The 20,520-nt window shown below is 49.2% G+C and overlaps 1 protein-coding gene across 1 annotated transcript; it reads right to left on the reverse strand.

Moving 5' to 3' along the window:
- Positions 1-428: 428 nt before the first annotated feature.
- AVIL (advillin) lies at positions 429-19,757 on the reverse strand. Its single transcript, XM_029204153.1, has 19 exons — positions 16,333-19,757; positions 14,891-14,965; positions 14,013-14,209; positions 12,509-12,617; positions 12,306-12,416; positions 11,841-12,043; positions 11,301-11,379; positions 11,074-11,172; positions 10,238-10,391; positions 10,035-10,135; positions 9,416-9,553; positions 9,153-9,311; positions 8,183-8,362; positions 6,554-6,699; positions 6,300-6,444; positions 4,618-4,830; positions 3,945-4,013; positions 2,672-2,788; positions 429-1,229 (listed from the first exon to the last, which is right to left on the reverse strand). The coding sequence occupies exons 1-19, from the start codon at positions 16,468-16,470 to the stop codon at positions 1,116-1,118; spliced, it is 2,547 nt and encodes an 848-aa protein (XP_029059986.1). The 5' UTR covers positions 16,471-19,757; the 3' UTR covers positions 429-1,115.
- Positions 19,758-20,520: the final 763 nt, after the last annotated feature.

Genomic DNA, 20,520 nt, shown 5'->3' on the forward strand with positions numbered 1-20,520 from the left:
GTGTAATGCTGGGTCTAGCTTTTTTGTGCCTGACTTGTGACAGGTTTTAGAAAACAACAGGTGGGTCTCACTGAAGTGCCTGACAGTGTCTGGGAGAACAGGCATCACCAACTGTGCTGCTGCCCCCTTCAATGCAGATTTATTATGGTGTCCCTAAAATGTCTACCTTGTTCCATCCTACTCCTGTGACATAGAACTCTTGTTCGGTTTTGCTTTGTGACGCTTTGGACTATGCTTCTATCCTGGAACTTCCCCAATTACATTACTTGTGCCACATGGATTCTTTGGAATTGTTGACTCAAACTTGGAGTTGTCTGGAAAATGTGGTTCATTTGTTGATGTCCATAGTGTGCTTTGAAGGCTCTCTGCAGTGGTATACACACTGATTCTGTCCTCATTACTGAAATTAATAACACATGGCCCTGTTTCTCCTCTGGATAGTGGGGTGGGGATGGGTGGGGACTGAGGTTTCCTGGACAGCTGTAAGGCAGATTTTGGCATTCTTAGGTCAACAGGGATTCCAGTTATCCAGAGAGCTCACTCAGCAGTGCCTCTTTACTTGCCCAGTACTGAGACATTTCTCCCAGTAGAACAAAATAGTTATCATAATGGGCAGACCCAAAATACTGAAAAAAACCTCCCTTTTGCTCTTACAGGTATCTTTACTTGAAAATTTAAAAATCTCTGGCACATACAGTTCTGAGCATTTAGATTTTGACCTCAGGGTGTATATGTGAATAATTTCAGTGATTTGTGGGTTAAATAGGAAATACCGATCTTAAGATTTAAAACAAACTCAGGCCCTTGCCCCAATATTAAACACTTTAAACTTAGTTTTTTTGTTCTCTTACTTTTGACTTCTCCAGATTCCTGCAGTTTTAGTGCTTTCTGCTGAGGCCAGAAAAATTAAAAAGTGGGTAGCTAACATTTTAGGTATATAACAACTAAGGAACGCAGGGATGAGAAAAATGGAGAACATGCTGTGCTTTGCAGAGCCTACTGTGTCACCGTTAAGTAGCTGGACGTTAGGCAGAAGTTAGTAGAGAAATTCTTTCCTGGTACTGGCACTCTCTGCTTTCTCCTGGCGTCTCGCAGTAGGCAGATGCCTTCTTCCCTCAGAAAAGCCCCTTTTCTTTCTTCATCTGGAGCTGTTTCCAGCCAGGCAGAGCAGCAAATTGCCCTCTTGTGATGCCAAACACAGAAACAAAGTCCTGTTCAGAGAGGTAATTCTAAGAGAGAAGACAAAGCTTCTAGTTAGAAGGAAGACCTAGCACCTGTCAGTGCTAACGGGGTCGGGGAAATGGGGCCAAGAGAGAGTCCCAGGTAGTTCCCTGAAAGGGGAAGTAGAATGATTTTTTCAGAAAGTTTTTAATAGACTTAAATTATTCATCGGAGAGTTCTTTGGCTTGTGGAGTCCCACCTTGGCCTCTGAAAGCCCTGGCTGGATTTGCGCACAGTCCCACCTGGCACCAGTGTCTTGCCAGAAGGACAAGAAATGGGTTATATATTATGTACAAGTTCTGAACATTAGGCTTTGGCTGAATGGAGAACTAAATTGATGGTTTTCCTTGCTTTCTGCCCTTATCTGCCATTTTTTATCCGGACATTTTCAAATGCAAGATCAGGTGGACCTTAATGAGAGCATAAAATTCTCCTAACATTTATTTATTAATGATTAATGAATATTTACTGTGCAAGTAAAATTATTAAGATATGGTCTCTGTTTTCAAGAAAGTTGCAGCCCAGATACTTAAGAGTTGGTTAGATAAGACACTGTGGAAAATCCAGAGGCCCTTCCCCTTCAAGGGGGAAATAAATTAGTTCATTCAACATGACTGTTAATTCAATCAGCTGAAACTTAAGGTGTGCCTGTGATCTGCTGGGCACCATTCTAGATGCTGAAAAGCTGAGAACGTGGGCGTGAACAAAACAGACAAGGTCCTTGCTCTTGAGGGTATCACTGGAGTGGGGCAGATAGACGGTGACCCAGTATAAAGGGACTATAGGCGGTGAGGGAGGCAGTGTCGGGGTGGTCAGGGGAGGCCTTCCTGGGGAGGTGGCATTGCAACTGAGACCTGAATAGTGAGGAGGAGCTGGTTGTCTGATGATCTGGGAGAAAAATGTTTTCAGGCAGGAGCAATAGCAAGCATAAAGGCTCATGTTTGAGGAACGGAAAAACAGCCACCGGCTGAAGGGCGGGAAGTGAAGAGGGTAGTGGTCTGTGAGATGAAATCAGAGGTGGGCAGGGGCCAGATCGTTAGGGGCCTTGGAGGCCATCAGAAGAACTTTGGATTCTAAGTGTAGTGGGAAGCCGTTCAGGGTGTTTTAAATAGAAAAGTATCATCTGTTGTAGAAGCCCATTGGTGGTTATGTGGGGAACAGATTGTAGGGCAGGGGTGGAAACCAGTTGGGGGCCTATGGCAGTGGTCCATATGGCTGGACCGTACTGGCAGCAGAGAGATGGAGAGCAGTGAATGGAAGCTAGCTGATGGATTGATGTGGGAGGTGAGAAAAAAGAAGCAAGAAGGAGCCCTGGGTTTTCGGCTTGAGCTCCTGGGTGATTCAGATGTCTATTGAGTGCTTTACAGTGTTCCAGATCTGTCCTAGGCTGTATACTGAGAAGGTGCTTTACTCATGGAGAGCTCCACGTACATCAGATGCAGCCACTCACCTCCTTTTTGGCAGGGTTCACATCCTCAGGCAACTCCTGACTCTGATTTTTCAACAGAACTTCTACGGGGTAATATTTTGGCTCAGAATTTAGGGAGAGGGTTGTGCCCCTCATATCCTAGGGAAGATAAGAATGTAGACACTGGATAAGACTCTTCAGGTCTGTGCCATTGAAGTTCTGTGTTTATAATATTTAAATTTTGGTTTTTACCACTTCATACTTTATAATCATCCTTTAGAACAATGGTCCCCAAAACTGGCTGCATGTCAGAATCATCTGGGAATCTAAAATATTCAGATTTTAGGGTCCTTCTTGGGAAAGTGATTCAGTAAGTCTAAGGTAAATCCTGTATAGCCAGTTTGGCGTAGATGTTTTGCTTGAACATCATTTAAATACTGTGATCACATTCCTTCTATTGGTACTTTTACTTGGGCTCTACATTTCCAGTCTTCAAATGACTTCAAATTCAAGTCATACTTCTTTTAAATACTTTTTAAAGATGCTACATTGCCATTAGCTTTGAAATCTTGAGTTTGTGCACAAAGGACAAAACTGCCAGATGGTTCGGACAGTGGTGCCATGTACTTGTCCTGATGTTAAAGAGCTGTTGGATTCCTGGCCAGAAGCTCCACTTCTTTTGGCCATTAAAATAGGGGTAAAAGGGCTTCCCTGGTGGCACAGTGGTTGAGAGTCTGCCTGCCGATGCAGGGGACACGGGTTCGTGCCCCGGAGGATCCCACATGCCGAGGAGCGGCTGGGCCCGTGAGCCATGGCCGCTGAGCCTGCTCGTCCGTAGCCTGTGCTCCGCAACGGGAGAGGCCACAACAGTGAGAGGCCCGTGTATCGCAAAAAACAAAAACCAACAACAACAACAACAACAACAAAATAGGGGTAATGGCCTGAGTTTCTGTGGACGCCCCTGTCTGAAACTGATAAACATTATCATGTGGGTTAGAAGCTTATTATTTCTGAAAAATACTAACAGTAAGTTTAATCTGTCCTGAATGACAGAGAGAGTTGAATAATAAAATTTGGTTTTGTTTTCATTGTTTTTTTAAACAGCAAGTCTGTTCTAAATTCTGGAAGGCAGTAAAATAAGGAACTTGGCTCTGAGACCTGCATTTCTACCGATTAAAACAATCTTCATATCAAAATAGACCACCAGAGTCATACTAAGAAGGACATGATAGGATTTTGGCCATGTTGCATCTGTAGCATTTGCTGTTTCTCTCTGGCTCTGGTTGTCTGTGAATAGCTCCTCCAAGAAACTCACAGCAGTGATTCGCGTGATAGCAGCAGCGTCTCCCAGCTCTTCTTTTAACTGTTCATATGATTTCCCTGCCTGAAAAGAAGAAATGGAAAATACAGCATGAGATGCTGCTTATAGGGGAGGGACATGTCAGGCCTGGTCTGTACCCTCGAGAGAAGCAAAAAAGCCAGGGGACAGAAGACATTTCAGGGATAAGCAAAAATGAAAATCCCCCCCTTCTGGGTCTATGCAGGGTTGGGAGGTACTTAAACATGGTCTGCATTCTTTGCTGGTGGCCCCTCAATGCTCCATACTAAAAGCAGTTGACTAGGAGTCAGTAAACCTGGCTTCTTTCCGCTGGTTAATTGTGACTTCAGACAAATAACTTCTCCTCTGAGATTCCTCATCTGTTAACACAGGAAACTGTTCCCTAGCTATCAGGATGTAGAGCTCAAAGAGTAATGTGTGTGGATATACTTTATAAACTTTATTACGTTTTCACACACTGCTTGCTCCTGAGGCAAGCTGTGAATTCTCTAACTGGACTTAGTGCCCTGGTGGGCGCGAAAGAGAAGGAAAGTAAAAAGCAGGGAGGGGAGAGGGAGTGGGGGAGATGCGGTCCTGGGTTTACTAAGCCCTTGAGTACCCCGCCATCCCACTGAGCTCTTAGTGCCGAGCGCCCTGGCAGTAAGCACACCTTCCCGGTCCTCTCTGTTCTTACGTTCCAAATGTGAGCGTCCCAGGCCAAGAACCAGCCTGTGAATATGGGAGGCTCAAACCCCTGTTTAATGATTAGGATTGGTGTGCCGGTGTCGCGGCCGCTGGGGTGAGTGTGCAGGTACTCCTGGGCGGTAGCAAGAGCGCTCTCCTCCTCTGTGGCGTTGGCCTCAGCCCCAATCCACAAGAACACCTGTTGTTGTAGAGATTGAGTATTTGTTATTGAGCTCATACCAAGGGCTAAGTATCAATACTAGATCATACGTGCTGCCCTGTCTTTCCCTGTCAGTAGTTCACAGCCTCATCAGAGTAAAGCTTTTCTCAGATTCATTTTGATTTATGTATCTCCCCAATCTACATCTCCAGTCCTGAACTCTCTCTCTCTGAACTTTAGCTTCCTGGATCCAGCTTCTTGCAAAACACCTCCTCTTGGCTGACTCCAAGCACGTCAAGTGTAACACCCCCCAAATGTAGCTCTTTTCTAAACTTGTATCTGTGTCTCCATTCTTGGTGAATGGTGTCCATTCAGTCACCCAAGGCAATAACCTGGGAGTCATCCTAAATGCCTTCCATAACACCAGGACTTAGCTAATTTACCTCCTATGCTTTTGTTCAGTCTGTCACCATCCCTCTGTCTCTACTCCACAGCTCCTGTGTGGGCCGGCAGCTGCTCTTACTGGACTAGGACAGTGGTCTGCTGATAGGTCTCCCAACATACAGTCTTTTTCCTCACAAGCCATCCCTCCTCTCCTACACTCGCCAGAGTGATCTATCTAAAGCACAGTCTGACCATGTCACTCGCCTGCTTAAATTTCAGTAGCTTTCCCGGATGAATTTCAAACTTCTTGACGTGGTAGGTAAGGCCCACCCCTACTTCTTTAGCTCCACCTCTAGCGTGCTCTTCAACTCTGTCTTATGCTCTGACGATACTATTTGTAGTTCCCTGTATACTAGACTATTCATGCCTTGGTTTTCCTTTGCCTGAATGCCCTCTTTACCTGATTAATGCCTGTTTATCCTTTGAGTCTGGGAGCCATCTCCTCCAGAAAGTCTTCACTGAGCCCCTAAACTGTGTTGAGTGCCCCTTATTTGTGCTCCCATGGCACCTCATACATACCTCCCTCATACTAAAATGATGTTTCTATGTCCGGTCTCCTCCACCCCCGCTCAGCCTTAAACTCTGAGAGTAGGATGAGGCCCTTGGCCTTGGTGACACCACACCCGGCACAGTGATTAGAACAGACAAGGTGTTGAGTATGTTTACTGAGCCAAACTGAAGAAAATGGGATGTGGTGAAGGGGTGGCCTTGAAGATACGCTTTCATATCCCTTTGTTCCCTAAAAGGCCCATATCCCTGGGTGTGGAGCCTGCTGCCCTTGGTCCTGAGAGAACGGAGTGCATGATGATAGGATGGCGTGATTTTCCTAAAGCAAAGTGGGAAAATTCCCAGGATGGTGAGTTTTAAACAACATTCTAGTCTCTCCAGCCCTGGCAAAAAGCAGGTTCTTCCTTTGGTCACCACTGACAAATGTTTGATTGGCTTGGGGATGGTCCAGGGCTACCCTGGCTTTATGTGGGGGGGTTGGGGAGAGGTGCTACGCAAAAAATAGCCTAAAGCTTGAGGATCTTTGTCATTTGTTCCAAGCTCTCTGGCTGTCTTACCTGGTCCCAGGTATCCAGGAGCATCACGTCATCTGGGTTCAGGTCATCCTGGGTGAAGTCTGTGATCTCAGTGACAATGAAACGGCCAGGCTTATTGGAACATTCAAAGAGACGGGACTGGACATCTAGGATTTCCTGCTGTAGTCTGCAATACAGTCCATTTAGTAGAGGAACTGAGCTGCTTAGAAATCATGTGCAGTTCACAAGTCTGTAGGCAGGGGGAGCCAAGAGGAGGGGATGCTGTGGTCCTGTACCTTTTGTCATTGGCATAGGGAGTTTTTCCTCCCAGCAGGTCCCAGAACTCAGCTGGCTCCTGGCCCTCAGCCACTGTGTTCTCGGTGCCATCACAGAGAAGCCCGGCCAGCTCCTTAGCCATTGCCCGCTCATCCCCACTAGACCCCTGAGAGTGGGGTGGGGAGAACACAGATGTTAGCTGCACACAGGCACGTTGATGTGGGAAAAAAGTGTCTGAGACTAATAGCTCAGTGCAGCCAGGATCATCTACCAAGCCACAGTACCTCAGGACGGGGAGATAGATAGGTTTGTTCTGGTGCTGGGAAGGGCAGGGGGCAAGGGGCGGGGGCACGGAGGAAAACAGTGGTGGCAAAGGACAAGACTAAACTCTGAAACCCACAGTGGATATTGACAAGTCACCTTTGTTTTGCTTTCAGTTGGAATTTTAGCACCTGCCTTTGACTATTTTTTAAGAGAAAATTTAAGTGTATTTTAAAAATTATATACAGGAAAATTCACTCTTTTTGCCGTAGAGTTCTATGACTCCTGACGAATGCATAGAATCATGCTACCACCACCACAACAAAAACAGAACAGTCATCTCACCACTGCAAAAAATTTCCCTCGGGCTACCTACCCCTTTGTAGTCAAACCCTCCCTGAATGCTTAACCTCTGGCAACCACTGATGTGTTCTCCATCATGATAGTTTTGCCTTTTCCAGCATGTCATAAATGGAATCATACACTATGTAGCCTCTGTGCTAGTGCACTGTGCACTTAGCATAATGCATTTGAGATTCATCCTTGCAGTTGTGGGTATCAACAGCTTGTTTCTTTCCATAGCTGAGTAGTATCCCATTGTGTGGATGCACCGCTGTTTGTTTATCCATCCTCCAGTTGGTTTGCTTCCAGTTTTTGGTGATTACAAATAATGGTGCTATAAACATTTGTGTACAGGTTTTTGTGTGAAGATAGTTTTTTATTTCGCATAGGTACATACCCAGGAATGGGGTTGCTGGGTCATATGGTACGTGTATGTTTTATAAGAAACTGTCAAATTGTTCTCCAAAGGCCATATTTGCATTCCCACCAGCAGTGTGTGAGAACTCCTATTGCTTCGCATCCTCACCAGCACTTGATATTATCTTTTTTTTTTTCAGTCATTCCAATAGGTGTGTAGTGGTATCTCATTGGGGTTTTCATTTGCATTTCCCTAATGACTAACGATGTTGAGCATCTTTTCCTGTTCAGTTCTCTTTTGCAAAACAATTTTAGTGCTTTCTAATGCAGACGCAATCTAAATTGACAAAAATCACATTTTTAGTGTTTTTGTTCAGTGTTCATGGCCGTCCTGTTACAGTCCACCAAACTGGTGTGGAAAGATTGACTTATCCAGCCTGCATCCAGCCTCCATGTGATTAGAGGTTTATGGAGGGTCTCCTGGATGTAAGCAGTGTGTTAGTGAGTTTCTAATTAGAGGCCTAATTGTGGGGAACATTGTCAGTCCCTTTGAAGATCCTTTAGGAAAGGGTTCCTTTTTTTGAGGACTGCTCCAGCCCACTCTTTAGTTCCTTTGCCCTTGCTGACAGGAGGGTTGGTGCAGGGCTGGGCTCTGAGGGGCTGGTATGACCACTGGCCAGCCATCCTACCTTGCCATACCACAGGTAGTGCTCTGCCTGGGTCCGCAGCAGAAAGACATCATTGGAGTTTAGGGAGGAGGTGAAGGCTGGAACCTCCACCGCTTTGGTGTTAGATTTGTCATTTCCTTGAATCTGGAAGAGCCTTACCGGAGGATCGGGCTGGGCATTTCCCTTCCTGGAAGTCCCACCCTAGAGAGAGAGAAAACCAGCGTCTGGAACTAAGGTGCACCATGTGCGCCGGGCACTGGTCTAGCATAGTGGAGAACATGGATGTGTTTGACACCGTCTTTGCCCTCAAGGAGCGTCTAGGCTAACTGGGAGAGGTTGAGGTGAGCTGGAGTTATGGTACCAATAGTATTAGCTTTCATTATGAGACCCTGATTATATGCCAGGCTCTTTGCTGGTGCCTTATCTACATCATTTTATAGATCCTCATAATAACTTTGTGAAGTAGGTATTATTATCCCACAGTGCAGATGGGGAAACAGGCTTAGAAACTTGGCTAATAAATGACAAGACTAGGACTTGACCACAGACTTGTGTATATCAAACATGTGACATTATACATTCCTGGTAGTGCTTCAGCCAGGGCTTCATGGAAGAAATGGAACTTGAATCTGAAGGGGCACATTCTCTGGGGGAGGTGGACAGGTAATGATATGGCACATCTGAGGTCTAACGAGGACACCCACCTGACTGGCGTGGAGTGTGTAGGCTAGGGAGCTGAGGGTGATGTGCCTGCACAGGTAATATGGGTCAGATTATAAAAGACCTTGAACACGAATTAGGCAGTGGTTTGGACTTGAAGCCCTAGGCAGTCGGGATTCACTTCGGTGTCTTTAGAGAGATTCACCCCCTTCTTGTCTATGTCTTCCCCAAGCCCTGCTCTCTACCCCTCCTCTCCTCTACTGTAGTCTCCTGCTGACCTGCTGGTTCTGAGCATTCTGCTTATGGTATAATTGTATCTGAGGGCTCTCACCTCAAAGATAACCAGCTTTCCTCTGAAGATGGCCATGAAGTGGCGTGGCTCCTTCCCCATGGTAACCCGAACCTGCACAGGGGCCCCATCAAACTGCCGGTCCACCTCCACTGCCTGGTATGCCGAGGCTGCCAGCTCATCCTGTGAGGCGTGGCGGCCCTGTAGTGGTGAGCGGGTGCGATGGGTCCCTGCTACCCCCGGCCGTAGCTCAGTGGCCAGAGGAGGCGCCAGGATCCAAAGCTGAGAGGCTGCCCCAGGCCTACCTGCCAGATGTACAAGATGTAGTGCGGCTTCCCGTGCATCTCGTACGTATAGAGAACCAGATAGCAGTCTCCCCCATAAAAGAAGCCATACCACTGATGCTCCACGGGGACCAGCTCCAGGTTTTCAATTCTCCAGACCTAGGCATAGAAGGAGACACAGTTCCCCAGAGATGGGAGTCCCGTGAAGAAACAGCTACCTGGAGGGAACTGGGCCATGCTTAGCAGAGAATCCAGGTGGGTGAGGCACTAACGTCCATTCAAAGTACACCTTCCCCCTCTGGTGCTTCTTTCCAGTGGTGAGGGCTTATCACATTTGCATGATTTGAATCCCAAGAACTGGATCGTCCCTGGTCAGATGCATCCCCATCATGGCTCAGAGATGATTTGAATATGTCTGCCAGGTGAGTTATTGATAGCACACTGGAGTATCTACCTTTCACTTCCGTGAAGAATTGTGGGAAAACCCTGCAGACTCAGACACCTCTTTGAATAGTCCTGAGGTGCCAGAGGTGGAAAGGAAAGCAAAGCAGACACGGAATCACGTGTCCCTTCTGTAGAGCAGAGCAGCCAGGAGGGCCAGTGCTGCCGCCTGCCCTGGGATGTGGGTCACTGGGCTTACCTCAACGTTGCCGTTGCCGTCGTCGACCATTCTTTCCTGGGCTGCCACCTCTGGTTTGGTGTGCAGCAGAGTCACATCAAATTTATCCTGGAAAACGTTAGCTGCACGGAAGGGGTTGGGAGAAGCCAAGTGAGCAAAAAGCACCTGTGCCTGCCTTTCTACAGAGTCCCGGCAGTGAAAACACGATCTGGGGGCAATCTTACCGATTTCACCAATGCTGAACGTTTTCCCCAGACCCACGGTCTGTTCCTTCACTGACCACTTCTGGAACAGCTGCTTGAACATGGCTGACTCGGCACCGTCACTGACGGTCTCCACGTTGGTACTGCTGGGGTAGCCCTTCATCTTGATGAAGTTCTGCGGGTGCCCCCCCCCCACCCAAAGGACAGGTCAGTCCGGGAGTGCACTGGGCTCTTGACTTGGCTGGTGATTCAACCCTGTGAAGCCAGTTGGTAGGACTGTTCCCTTCTCAGAGTCAGAGTCAAATTCTAACTCACTTCTGTCTAGGGACCAAGTCACCTGCCTCAAGGAAAGGACTGAGTAGAACATTCTGACATCTCTTCATTGGCCTGTCATGGTTATTACTGATTTTTTTTTTTTTTGTAAGATCCTCTATTCTGTGTTACTTCAGCACTCCTGTACTCTACTGACTTTGTATCACCTTCATTTGCCCCTTTTTTGCTTTGTAAGTGCATCCTGCCTCGTTCATCTGCATGGGTCTGCATAATGTCATAAGCTCCTTGAGGACAGGGCCATTGCCCTTGATATGTGACACCTCCTTCAATAATAACAGCCACCTTTTACTGAGCAGGTGTGTGCGCCAGGTATTGTTCTGAGTGCTTTATAAATGTTACTTAATCCTCACAACAACCCCAGGAGATGGCATTAAACCTGGATTTGAATCCCAGTTTGTCTGACTTTGAAGTTATGTATGTAACTGCGATGTTCTATACTCTGGTGCCTAATATGGCTCTCTGAGCACATCTGATGTGTTATGGACAGAATTTTTTGGACAATATTGCACATCCATAGCTCCTACCAGAGCTTTAGACATGGCCATCTGTTTCTCAACCTTTGTGGCTCCTCTTCCTTTCCACACGTAGATCTTGGTTCCACTTTGGTCTAGGATGTAGCAGTCCTGAAGCAGACGGTCAGGGATAAAAGTGGTTACTCCTGCCCAAGACCATGAGGAAGGCCTTTCCCTAGGGTCTGCCTCTGAAGCCAGGTCTGGCTACCCCAAGCCAAGCCCACCCAAGCTCTACTTACATCATGGTTCAGTAAGCCCTGGACCAGAGGCCTCGTTGCTACATCTGTGACCGCCAGCTGCCCAGCTGAGTCTGAGACACTAGAGAAGGGGAGAGGTTAGCCTGTACCTTCTCTTCTACAAAGCATCGTGTAGTCAATCTGATATTGCATGGCTTTGTCTTAGAATGGAGTTTCTGGGTAGAGTTCAACTTCTTGCGACAGGCATGGCTTGAATGCAGACAGGAATGTGATGGACTGTGTTCTGTGGAGGAGACTTTTGTGCATCTCTCTTCCGAACGTTATGCTGTCCACATCCCTAGGTACATATAGATCTGAGCAAAGGAATGGTCTCCCCCAGAGACCAGGAAGAGTTGCTAACAAGAGCAGATGGTAGCTGCTCAGGGAACACCGAGCTCCTTACAGAAGCTGCATTTGAAAAAGACTGAAAGAAAGCCAGTCACCTGTACCCCAAACGAGGAGCGAAGCAGAAGTGCTGGTTTTCTGGGGGGACACCTTCCCCCTACCCCAGCTTCCAGCCAGCAGCCAGGCTTAGCTACTCACTGATACAGCGTGATATTTGATTTCTGCTGCTGATCTGTGATCTCATCGGGGACCGCAGGCTTGATAATGGAGTGCCGGCCGAGGGTGTCCTGAAGGACCTTCATCAGCTCTGGACTGGCCGCCTCCTTGTCTCCTTCGATCACTCCTATTTCAGCACGGCCCCCTCGCTCCCTGTCCCGAATATGCTTTGCCAGGAGCATAGCCTGTAAAGAAGCCCGAGGACCGGAGGAGCAGCCTGGATCCCAGACACAGGAGTTAACCCTGATGCTGAGTCGCAGGCTCACACACGTGGCCTGTCTCTGAAACAGATGCTGCTCAAAGGCAGGGGTCTGGCTTGAAGGGCAGGAAAGAGCCAGCGAGGAAAGAAGAAGGAAAGGGCAACTGAGGGAGTGCAAGCCCGAGAGGCCCCGCGGGGGGTGGGGGGGGCGGGGGGGGGGAAGGAGGGAGCAACAGAACAGGCCACACCTTCAGACGCTCCCTGCTGCTGCTCTCTGGGCCATTCCACTGGATGATGACCTTCCCAAGGTCCAGCAGGAAGACATCACCTCGGTTAAAACTGTCCCAGCTCATTTCCACCTGCAGGGGAGAGGTAGACATTATGTAGGAGGAGTTCTTAGGTGCTAGGCGGAGAGGCCCTGGGCCCAGGACAGACAAGGGGCAGGACTTACCTCGGTGGCCCTGATGTTTCTCTTCCCCTTCACGTGCAGCAGCCACTTCACATCATAGGTATTGGTCTCCACGTGCTTCATCCCGGAGGCCACACCCCCCTTCTTGTAGCTGAGGGAACATCCGTTATTTATTGAGCACCTGCTATGTGCTAGGTACTGGGGAGACAGTTGTGGATCACACACATGCAACCTCTGCCCACGTGGGTGACGACAGTAAATGAGCCAGGTAGACATAGATGCTGGTCACCACTGCCACAGAGGTGCACTCAGACAGCGTGTTCAGGGCAGTCTTCTCCGAAGGACTGACATTTGAGCTGGGATATTAAGAGTAGGAACCAACCACCAGAGGACTAGTTCTCCAGACAGAGGGTGCATCACTGATGAAGTCCCCAGAGCACAGAAGAACTTCTTTTGTTTCGTTCTAGAAACTGTCGCGTGTGATGGGGAGAGGGGCACAAGTCAGGCGGGAGCAGAAACATTAATGACACCGTGGCCTTAAAAACCATCTCACTCCAGGAATCCGCTCTCCCGCCCCTGGCCCTCACCCCAGCCCAGCCTCCCCCAGGGGTCCCATACGTGAAGGGCACGCAGAAAGCCACGGGGAGCAGAGGCTTCCCTGGTGACTCAGCGTGGTGCTCTGTGCCCAGTAGGTCCTCAGTGGGGACTGCTGACCTGCAAGAAGCTGGCCTTGGACCAGCCTCAGAACTGTCAAGCTCATTGGAATTCCTTTTTCTTTTCAATCTCAAGTGCAAAGTTTTGAGGTAATCAAGCTCCTCAGTTTGTGGAAGGTTTTCACCATTGGCCTTTATGAGACCCCTCTCTTGTAGTAAGTATTTATGTGTTCCCTTTTATCTGTATACCCTACCCCCCTTTCTCTCCCCGCCATAGGCATCCATTCTAACAGTTTAACATCAGTCTTTTTATTTTCATTCTGGTAAAATGTGGCCTGTTGTTTTGAGTTTATGTATTTTTTTTAAAACAGAAATTGGCATTCTGTTCTATATTTCAAGCCTGTTTCTACCTGTGCTCCCTAAGCCCCATGTTTTTAAGGTCTGTCCACATGTCAGATGTGCCTCTAATCTGTTGCTTCCAGCTGTGGCACTGCACTCCGCTGTGTCGCGGAGTGTTTTTCCTGTCCACATTGCCTGCAGCTTCCCACCACCACTAGTGTGAACGTTCTGGTTCATGTGCCCTTGTGGACCTGGGAAGGTGAGGGCTCCTTTGGGTCACACGCCGGGGGTGAGATCTGCCCCAGTGGCAGCAGACTACTCTCTGGAATGTTGGGCCAGTTCTCACTTGCACCAGCAGGGCACCTGTCTCCCCAGAGCTTCGACGACACTTGGCGCCTCTCAGCTCTCTGATTTACGCTGCTCTAGTAGGCGGAAATGATGGCTTTGTTTGGATTTGCATTTCTCTGATGACTTTCTTCATATACATTTTGGCCCTTTTGGTTTCCTCTTTGGTAAACTGCGCTTACGTCCTTGCTCTGTGCATAGCTACTCACATGATGCCCTGCTTGAAGTAGCCGCGGAAGGTGTCGGACTCGTGGCACTGGACCTCCCGGTGCTGCACGGGGCTGCCCCCCAGGTAATCATCCAGCTGCGTAGTGTAGATAGCTGCGCAGCTCTTCTCATCCTGCGAGGAGTCCTTCCCAATCCAGAAGTGGATGTCCTGGGAGAGGATGCTGCCCATTCTCCGGGTCTGGGATGTAGTCAGAGAGATCAGGTCAGGGGCCAGCTCGCCTCCCCTTCGCTGCTGGCCCTTCTGGCGTGGGAAGAACGTGGCCTACGGTGACTTGTGTCCTGCCCTTGGCAGGCTCGGGGCCTCTCCCTCCCTGCAGTGGCCCGGGTGCAGACCTCCTCTGTGGCTCAAGCCCTGGCAGCGCAAATCCCTCCCCACATTTGGGGAATGTTGACAGCTTATTGTTCTCAAAATAAACAGAGACCAATGGGGATCTTTTCCGGGTTGGACTGCAGGCTTTTCTTGCTGCTCTTTCGCACCCCTGCGCTTGCACATCTGGCACAGCGCTGCTGTCCACCTGCATGGCTCTGTCAGTGCCGTCCACGCGGGAGATTGTTTCCTCCGCTAGATGAGTACTTCGAGGCCAGAGGTGGCCTTGTATCCACCTGGCCTTCCTTCACAGCACTGTGATCTGGGGTCTGGGTCCCAGAGGGAGAAGTGCTGCTGTAGGCGACTCGCTGAGGTTCAGACTGAGGGCCACACCCATACCCTCTGATGCAAAGTTTAAAACCCTGGCCTAAGAAACCCTTTGATAGTCAAACTGGAGGCCTGTTCTATATAAAAGCGAGGAAGAATCAAGATGGATACCAGATTAACCTCACGGGCAGATCTCCCAGTGGGGCCCCAGAGCATGGTGCTCACCGAGAGGATGATGTAGCAGTCCCCCTCATAGAAGGTGCCGTGGGCATTCAGGGGCACTAGTGCCAGCTCCATTTTCTGGAAGGACAAGGGGTGTGTATAGGCTGCATTCTTTCCCTCCTCCCCCGACCCCCCCCCCAGGCCTCCCCCGCACGCCGTCATTTGACACAGGCGGCAGGGGAGAGTGGGGAGATGTCCCCACGGGGCGTGGCGGCCAGCCACAGGATTAGCGCGGTCACCCCTCTGGCTTCTGCTGAACTCCACCTGCCCAGCCCTGGGTCTGGATCTGGGTGCCTGTCCTCACCCCATCCTCCTCGCACCGCCTGCCCGGCCTCATCTTGCTACACCGTGAAGAGCCTGTGTGCCACCTCAGTCCTTTGCAGAGTTGGGTGTAAGCCCTCAAGTAAAAGCCTGTCTCTGAGCCGCCGCCCCAGAGTGCCTCTAGCGCTGGCTCTGACCACCCAGAGCTGGCCAAGTTCTGACAGAATGGGGAGCCAGGATTCTGTGAGGCTCTGGGGGGGAGTGCCGGCCATGTGCAGGCTCCCTGCCAAGGGCTCTGTATTTGGAGTCTGGGTGGGAGCCCTGATGCACCTGTCACCAGCATGTGTGGCTTGTCCCAAGAGAGCCATTCCCATGGCCTCAGATGTGGACTTTCATCATACCTCCTAGTAGGTAAGCCTGCAGTCATGTTTGAGTGTATTCTGTGTAGAATACGTGTTAAATGTAAAAATGTTAAATATCCCCCAGTTTGCGTAACTCTTTTAGTACCTATTAGTTTTTAAATAAACCGGGAGCCTTAAAACAGTGGGAGTGACCTGGGCTCTCACAAGCTCTGAGCGGCTTGCTAGGGGGCTGTGACCCCCCTCGTGGTGGAGGATGGTGAGGTGGGGCATCATCTCTGGGTTTTCTGCAGCAGACCCACTTACTGGGCTCAGAGCAGGGAGGTGGGGTGAGGCTGCCAGGCCAGGGTGGTTCCCAACTATAGACCGTTAGAGCTCGAGGTCAGCCAGAGGGGCTCAAGCCCCGAGTGGGAGAAGGGATGAGCAGGGCACCGATCTGTGCTGTACCCGCCAAATCTTCCTACCACCTTGCAGGAGCCAGAGTGCCCCGTGGAAGACAGGTTCCATTGTCCTGACAGAAGCGGCCAGGTGTCTCAGGGCTCCGTGGGTGGGCCTGGGCCCCACCCATCTCTCCAGGGCATTTACTAGAAGTGCTGATGGCTAGATAAAAGGCAAGCCTATTTTTGCTTGGAGCCCTGCTCTCCAAGGCCAAGAACATTTCCTCCACCTGTCACACGCCTGCTCTGAGCACCCAGGAGGGGTCAAGGATCGGAAAACGTGCCCTTTGGAGCTGCCTCTCACTGTTGATGAACCAGACAGGAGATCAAGGCACGTGGAGGGCCTTCAGCAGACCAGAGTCTTCTGCCCCCATCCAGCCCAGCTCACCTCTATTCTCCAGGTGATGATCCCAGGGTCGTTGCCCACAGCCTGAAAGGCACTGCTCAGAGACATGGCGCTTTGTCTTCCTGGGACTGAAACATCACAGAGCAAGCACGGAGATGACACGCCTCTCACAGCAGTCATCCAGCCAGTTTTCCTCCTAACTCACTTCCCAATCTCTTGTCAGCCATCCTGCCGTGTCCTTGTGGTGCATCCCTGCACTATCTCACAGTGATGCGGAAAATGACTTGTCCAAGTTCATGTCGTAAGGCTGGCTGGCCCAGGGATCCCCACCGGAAATTCTGCTTCCCACTTGCCACTTTCCTTGTTAAGAGCTCTGATAACACAGCCATGATTATTTACTGAAGGGGTGACAAATATGCTAAGCCCTGTGTTGGTTCACTTTATGTTCTCTCATTTAATTCTCGTAAGCTGAGTATATTTTCTTTGTCTTACACTGTGGGAAAATTGAGGTTCAGAGAGGTTAAATAATTTACTCAGTATCACTAGAATGAAATCCATACCTGATCTTAAAATCTGTGCTCTTTTCTAGTTTCTGTGATGTACTGCAGCCCTTCCTAACTTACCTAAATTTAGTGGCACATGGGATTGAAAAGCTCAGGTCGGAATAAGTATTTCCAAACTGGGTTTCCTTCTTTCATTCCCAGTCCCTCTAACTCTCCCAGACTCCCTGCTTGCCAGGTCCTCTCCACAGTCAACAATTTGAGCTTTTACTTCCCAGACTTTTTCAAGTAAACTATCCTAAAACTCAGACAACCCATTCTGCTTCTGTCACATGACTAATATATTCCCTGTGCCTCACAGAAGAGGGAAAGTGAAATGGCAGGGCTGGGCCTGGGACAAAGAGTTCAGGGTGCCAGCAGGGGCAGGTGGGCGTGGCCTGTGGGCAGATCCTCCCCCCGGCCCCTCCCACACAGACCCAGACAGTGGTGCTGTGGCCGCCCACAGACAGGGTGGCGAGAGGGAGGAAGAGGTCAAGAGAAGTATGGATTGTGTACCATCTCTGTTCGAAGTGTGTCTAGGGTTATTAAGCACCTACACATGTCCATGGCCACACAGGCTTTAAATAATGAAAATTCCTGCCTGGTTCTTTTTTTTTTTTGCGGTACGCGGGCCTCTCACTGTTGTGGCCTCTCCAGTTGCGGAGCACTGGCTCCGAACACGCAGGCTCCGCGGCATGTGGGATCTTCCCGGACCGGGGCACGAACCCGCGTCCCCTGCATCGGCAGGCGGACTCTCAGCCACTGCGCCACCAGGGGAGCCCCTCCTGCCTGGTTCTTGCTCTCAAGGGGCTTGCAATCTGATTGATACACGTCACTGATGAATGCTTCCAAGAGGCAAAGGAAAAAGGAAGGGCTTGACGAAGTTACATAGGATAAAGAAAAAGAAAAACAAAGAAAAAACAACCCCACCCAGAAAGGACTATCTGGGGTTTTGCTATTTGGAGGCATATTGTGCTTGTTAAGAGGAGCATGTCTGGCCATTCTTTTCTTAAGCCTTGGTGGATGAACCCAGGTTTGGAGAGTATGTGCCATTATCTAGTATGGACATTGGCAAAAAAACAAAAGAAAAGACAAAAAACTCTGTCTACTGCTACAGCAGGACTAAAGCAGAGCAGTGATTCGGAGCTGCCAGTGTTTAAGGATTTAATTTGATAATTGGCACTGCCCCACCCTGTGCTGCTTAGAATTGCCAGGAAATATTTGTTCAGGTTTTCTTCAGACCCTAGATTTCAGTCATTAAAGGCAAATGCTGTGACCCAACTAGGGGAAGGGGACAAGGAATTCATTCCTTGGAGAGAGGTAAGAGTAAACCTGGTAAAAGTCAAACCAGCTGGCACTAATTCGAACTGTGAGTCCGGAGGCCAAAAGCAGTCCCATTTTCCAGCAGGGACTTGGCAATCAAAATGCTCACTGGGCCAGGGTCCCTGAAATGCAGGAGAGGACATGCTCAAAGCAGGGACTTTGCCATACTGGAACACCCAGGAAATGTGATTGGGGGACTGAGCAAAGTCCCCCAAAGCTCAGTCTCTCCCTCCCTCCTCCTCAAGTCCTAATTTATCAACTCAGCACCCTTTGAGACCACTGCACAAACCGCTGGGCGGGGTGCAGTTTTGAAATCCCAGCCTAAAAGCTGGTGGCCCTTAATTCTTACCAATACTCCTAGGAATGGACCCCAAGCACAGGAAGCTGGTTTAAATTTCTGCCTTGCCCCATACCATCTCTTTGAGATGGGTGAATCTTTCCAAGCTTTTGAAAGTGTGTCCTATGTTTAGTGGTCTCTAAAAAGCACCTCGACTTCTCAGCAGGAAGTTTGCAAAACTGGTCACAAACTCCTGGTTCAACCCTTTAAAAGCCTCATCCGAGAACACAAAGCCAAGGAAATTTTAATCTCTTTCTTTTGTTTCTTTCTAGTTCAAGTAAAATTGCTCTATTGACGTGCATCCATAAACCAAATAGAACTTACCTTGCCTTCTCTCTCAGCGGTCTTCCCAGTTTTCTGGCGGGTAAGCACTGTTGAGGAACCACCCAATGCTGGAGGTTCCAGGTCCTGCTGCCTTACCTTAGTAATGACTGCGCATACACTGGGTTATATTTGCTTGCGTTTGCATCCTAACCGCATTTTCCTAGTCCTGGCCAATCACAGCCAACCTAGCCCTGAGCTTGACTTATTCAAACCAGAGAGAAAGCTGTATCTGTTCCTATTCAAAAGAGCAAAAACAAGAGCAGACTTTTAAAGGCTTCTTTTAACTCCAGCTCCACACCCTGATCTAATTGATTTTTTAAAAGTGCACAGCCCATCAATAATGCAGGAAAGAGGGTGGGAGGATATGAAATTTGCCATATTGTAGATATGAATGCATTACACTGATGACAGGAAGCAGGGGCTGGGGCTGCCCCCCGCCCTCCGAGTGCATGGGATGTCCAGGCTGGCAAGCGCCTCCCGAGAAGCTCCTGGGCATTTCTCAGAGGGGAAGTCTGGGAGAAGGGCCTGGAGTGAGTTATTAGGTCATTCTGTTTTGCCCCTTGGGGTCATAGATCAGCCCAGTCAATATCTGAGTGCCTACTATGTGCCAAGAACCATGCCGGGCTCTGAGTTTCAAGGCTCCTAGTTTGGGGAAATCAGTAAGGGGCACAGAAGGAAGACTCTAAATCCCTTGGGGCTTCTGGTTCCTCCCCAGAAGTCAACAGGACACCAAGCATATGCTTATTAAGCACCTGGATGGCAATGCGGTTGATTCCACATGGGGGCCAGGGAAGAGCTAATGTAGCCCGACTTCTGTAACCTTGAGCAAAATCCCTGTGCTGAGTGCGCGGCTGGTCCCCCAGCTTGGGCGCTCCAGCCTCATCATGACAGAGGCGTTTTAAGGGAAGAAGGGGGGGGTAAGTGCCCGAATGAACAACAGGAGGGTCAGGAGGCAGTGCCCATTCACGGATGGGTTTTTTAAACCCACTTTTATTCATTAATTGTAAGTAGTACAAATATTCCAAAAATATAAACAGACACTTAATGGCGTCCTACATTTCAAGTTTTTGAATACAAGTTTATCAAACCATGAACCTGTGAGCAAGGTAGTCAGAACCCCACAGCCCAGTCACATTGGGAAGCAGATCTCCCCCACCCTCCAAACGGTATCTTGAAGGGGGTTACGTGGCACAACGTGGAACATGTAAAATCTGAGATACTACAAGCAAAGAAGCTCACGGGGCGCAAAGAGGAGGGTCTGCTCCAGGGGCAAGCCCCACAGCAGTAAAGGAATGGTGCAGGGGGCCAGACCCCTGCCTTCCCTCCCCTGCTTGAATGCAAGTATTTACCAGTATTAAAATAAAAGGACAAAACTAAAACCCCATTTTACGAAAAAGGCGACTGAGGGACAGTAGTGGCAAGTAACCGACTGAAGACCTGAAGGGGAAAACAGGCTTACTTTCCGCAGACACTTGACCTGTCTGGGACATGGGATACAGGACAGCCTTACGGGGGGTTTGCCTTATTGAATGAGGCCTCATGAACAGGGTAGGGGGTAGCAAAACAGAACGGGATCCATTTCCCAGGGAATGACTGCCTTTAGACTTCCCATGCTTTTAGCACAGAGAAGTTTCTGGGCCACTGTTAACAGAGGTGAATTTATAAAATGGTCAAAATCTTTGGGAGGCAGGAGGGAATTAAACAGAA

This window comes from Monodon monoceros, unplaced genomic scaffold, assembly GCF_005190385.1.
Source record: "Monodon monoceros isolate NGI ecotype Baffin Bay Population unplaced genomic scaffold, NGI_Narwhal_1 Super_Scaffold_6, whole genome shotgun sequence".
Classification (NCBI taxonomy): Eukaryota; Metazoa; Chordata; class Mammalia; order Artiodactyla; family Monodontidae; genus Monodon; species Monodon monoceros.

What these genes read in the sequence shown, in the direction of transcription:
- AVIL (XM_029204153.1), bottom strand. Translation starts at nt 16,470, where the DNA reads ATGACTGCTGTGAGAGGCGTGTCATCTCCGTGCTTGCTCTGTGATGTT. An exon ending in TACTTCAAGCAGGGCATCAT is followed by an intron (nt 12,618 to 14,012) that starts GTGAGTAGCTAT and finishes ATGTTCCCTCAG; the next exon opens with CTACAAGAAGGGGGGTGTGG. An exon ending in TCCTGGATACCTGGGACCAG is followed by an intron (nt 4,831 to 6,299) that starts GTAAGACAGCCA and finishes CTACAACAACAG; the next exon opens with GTGTTCTTGTGGATTGGGGC.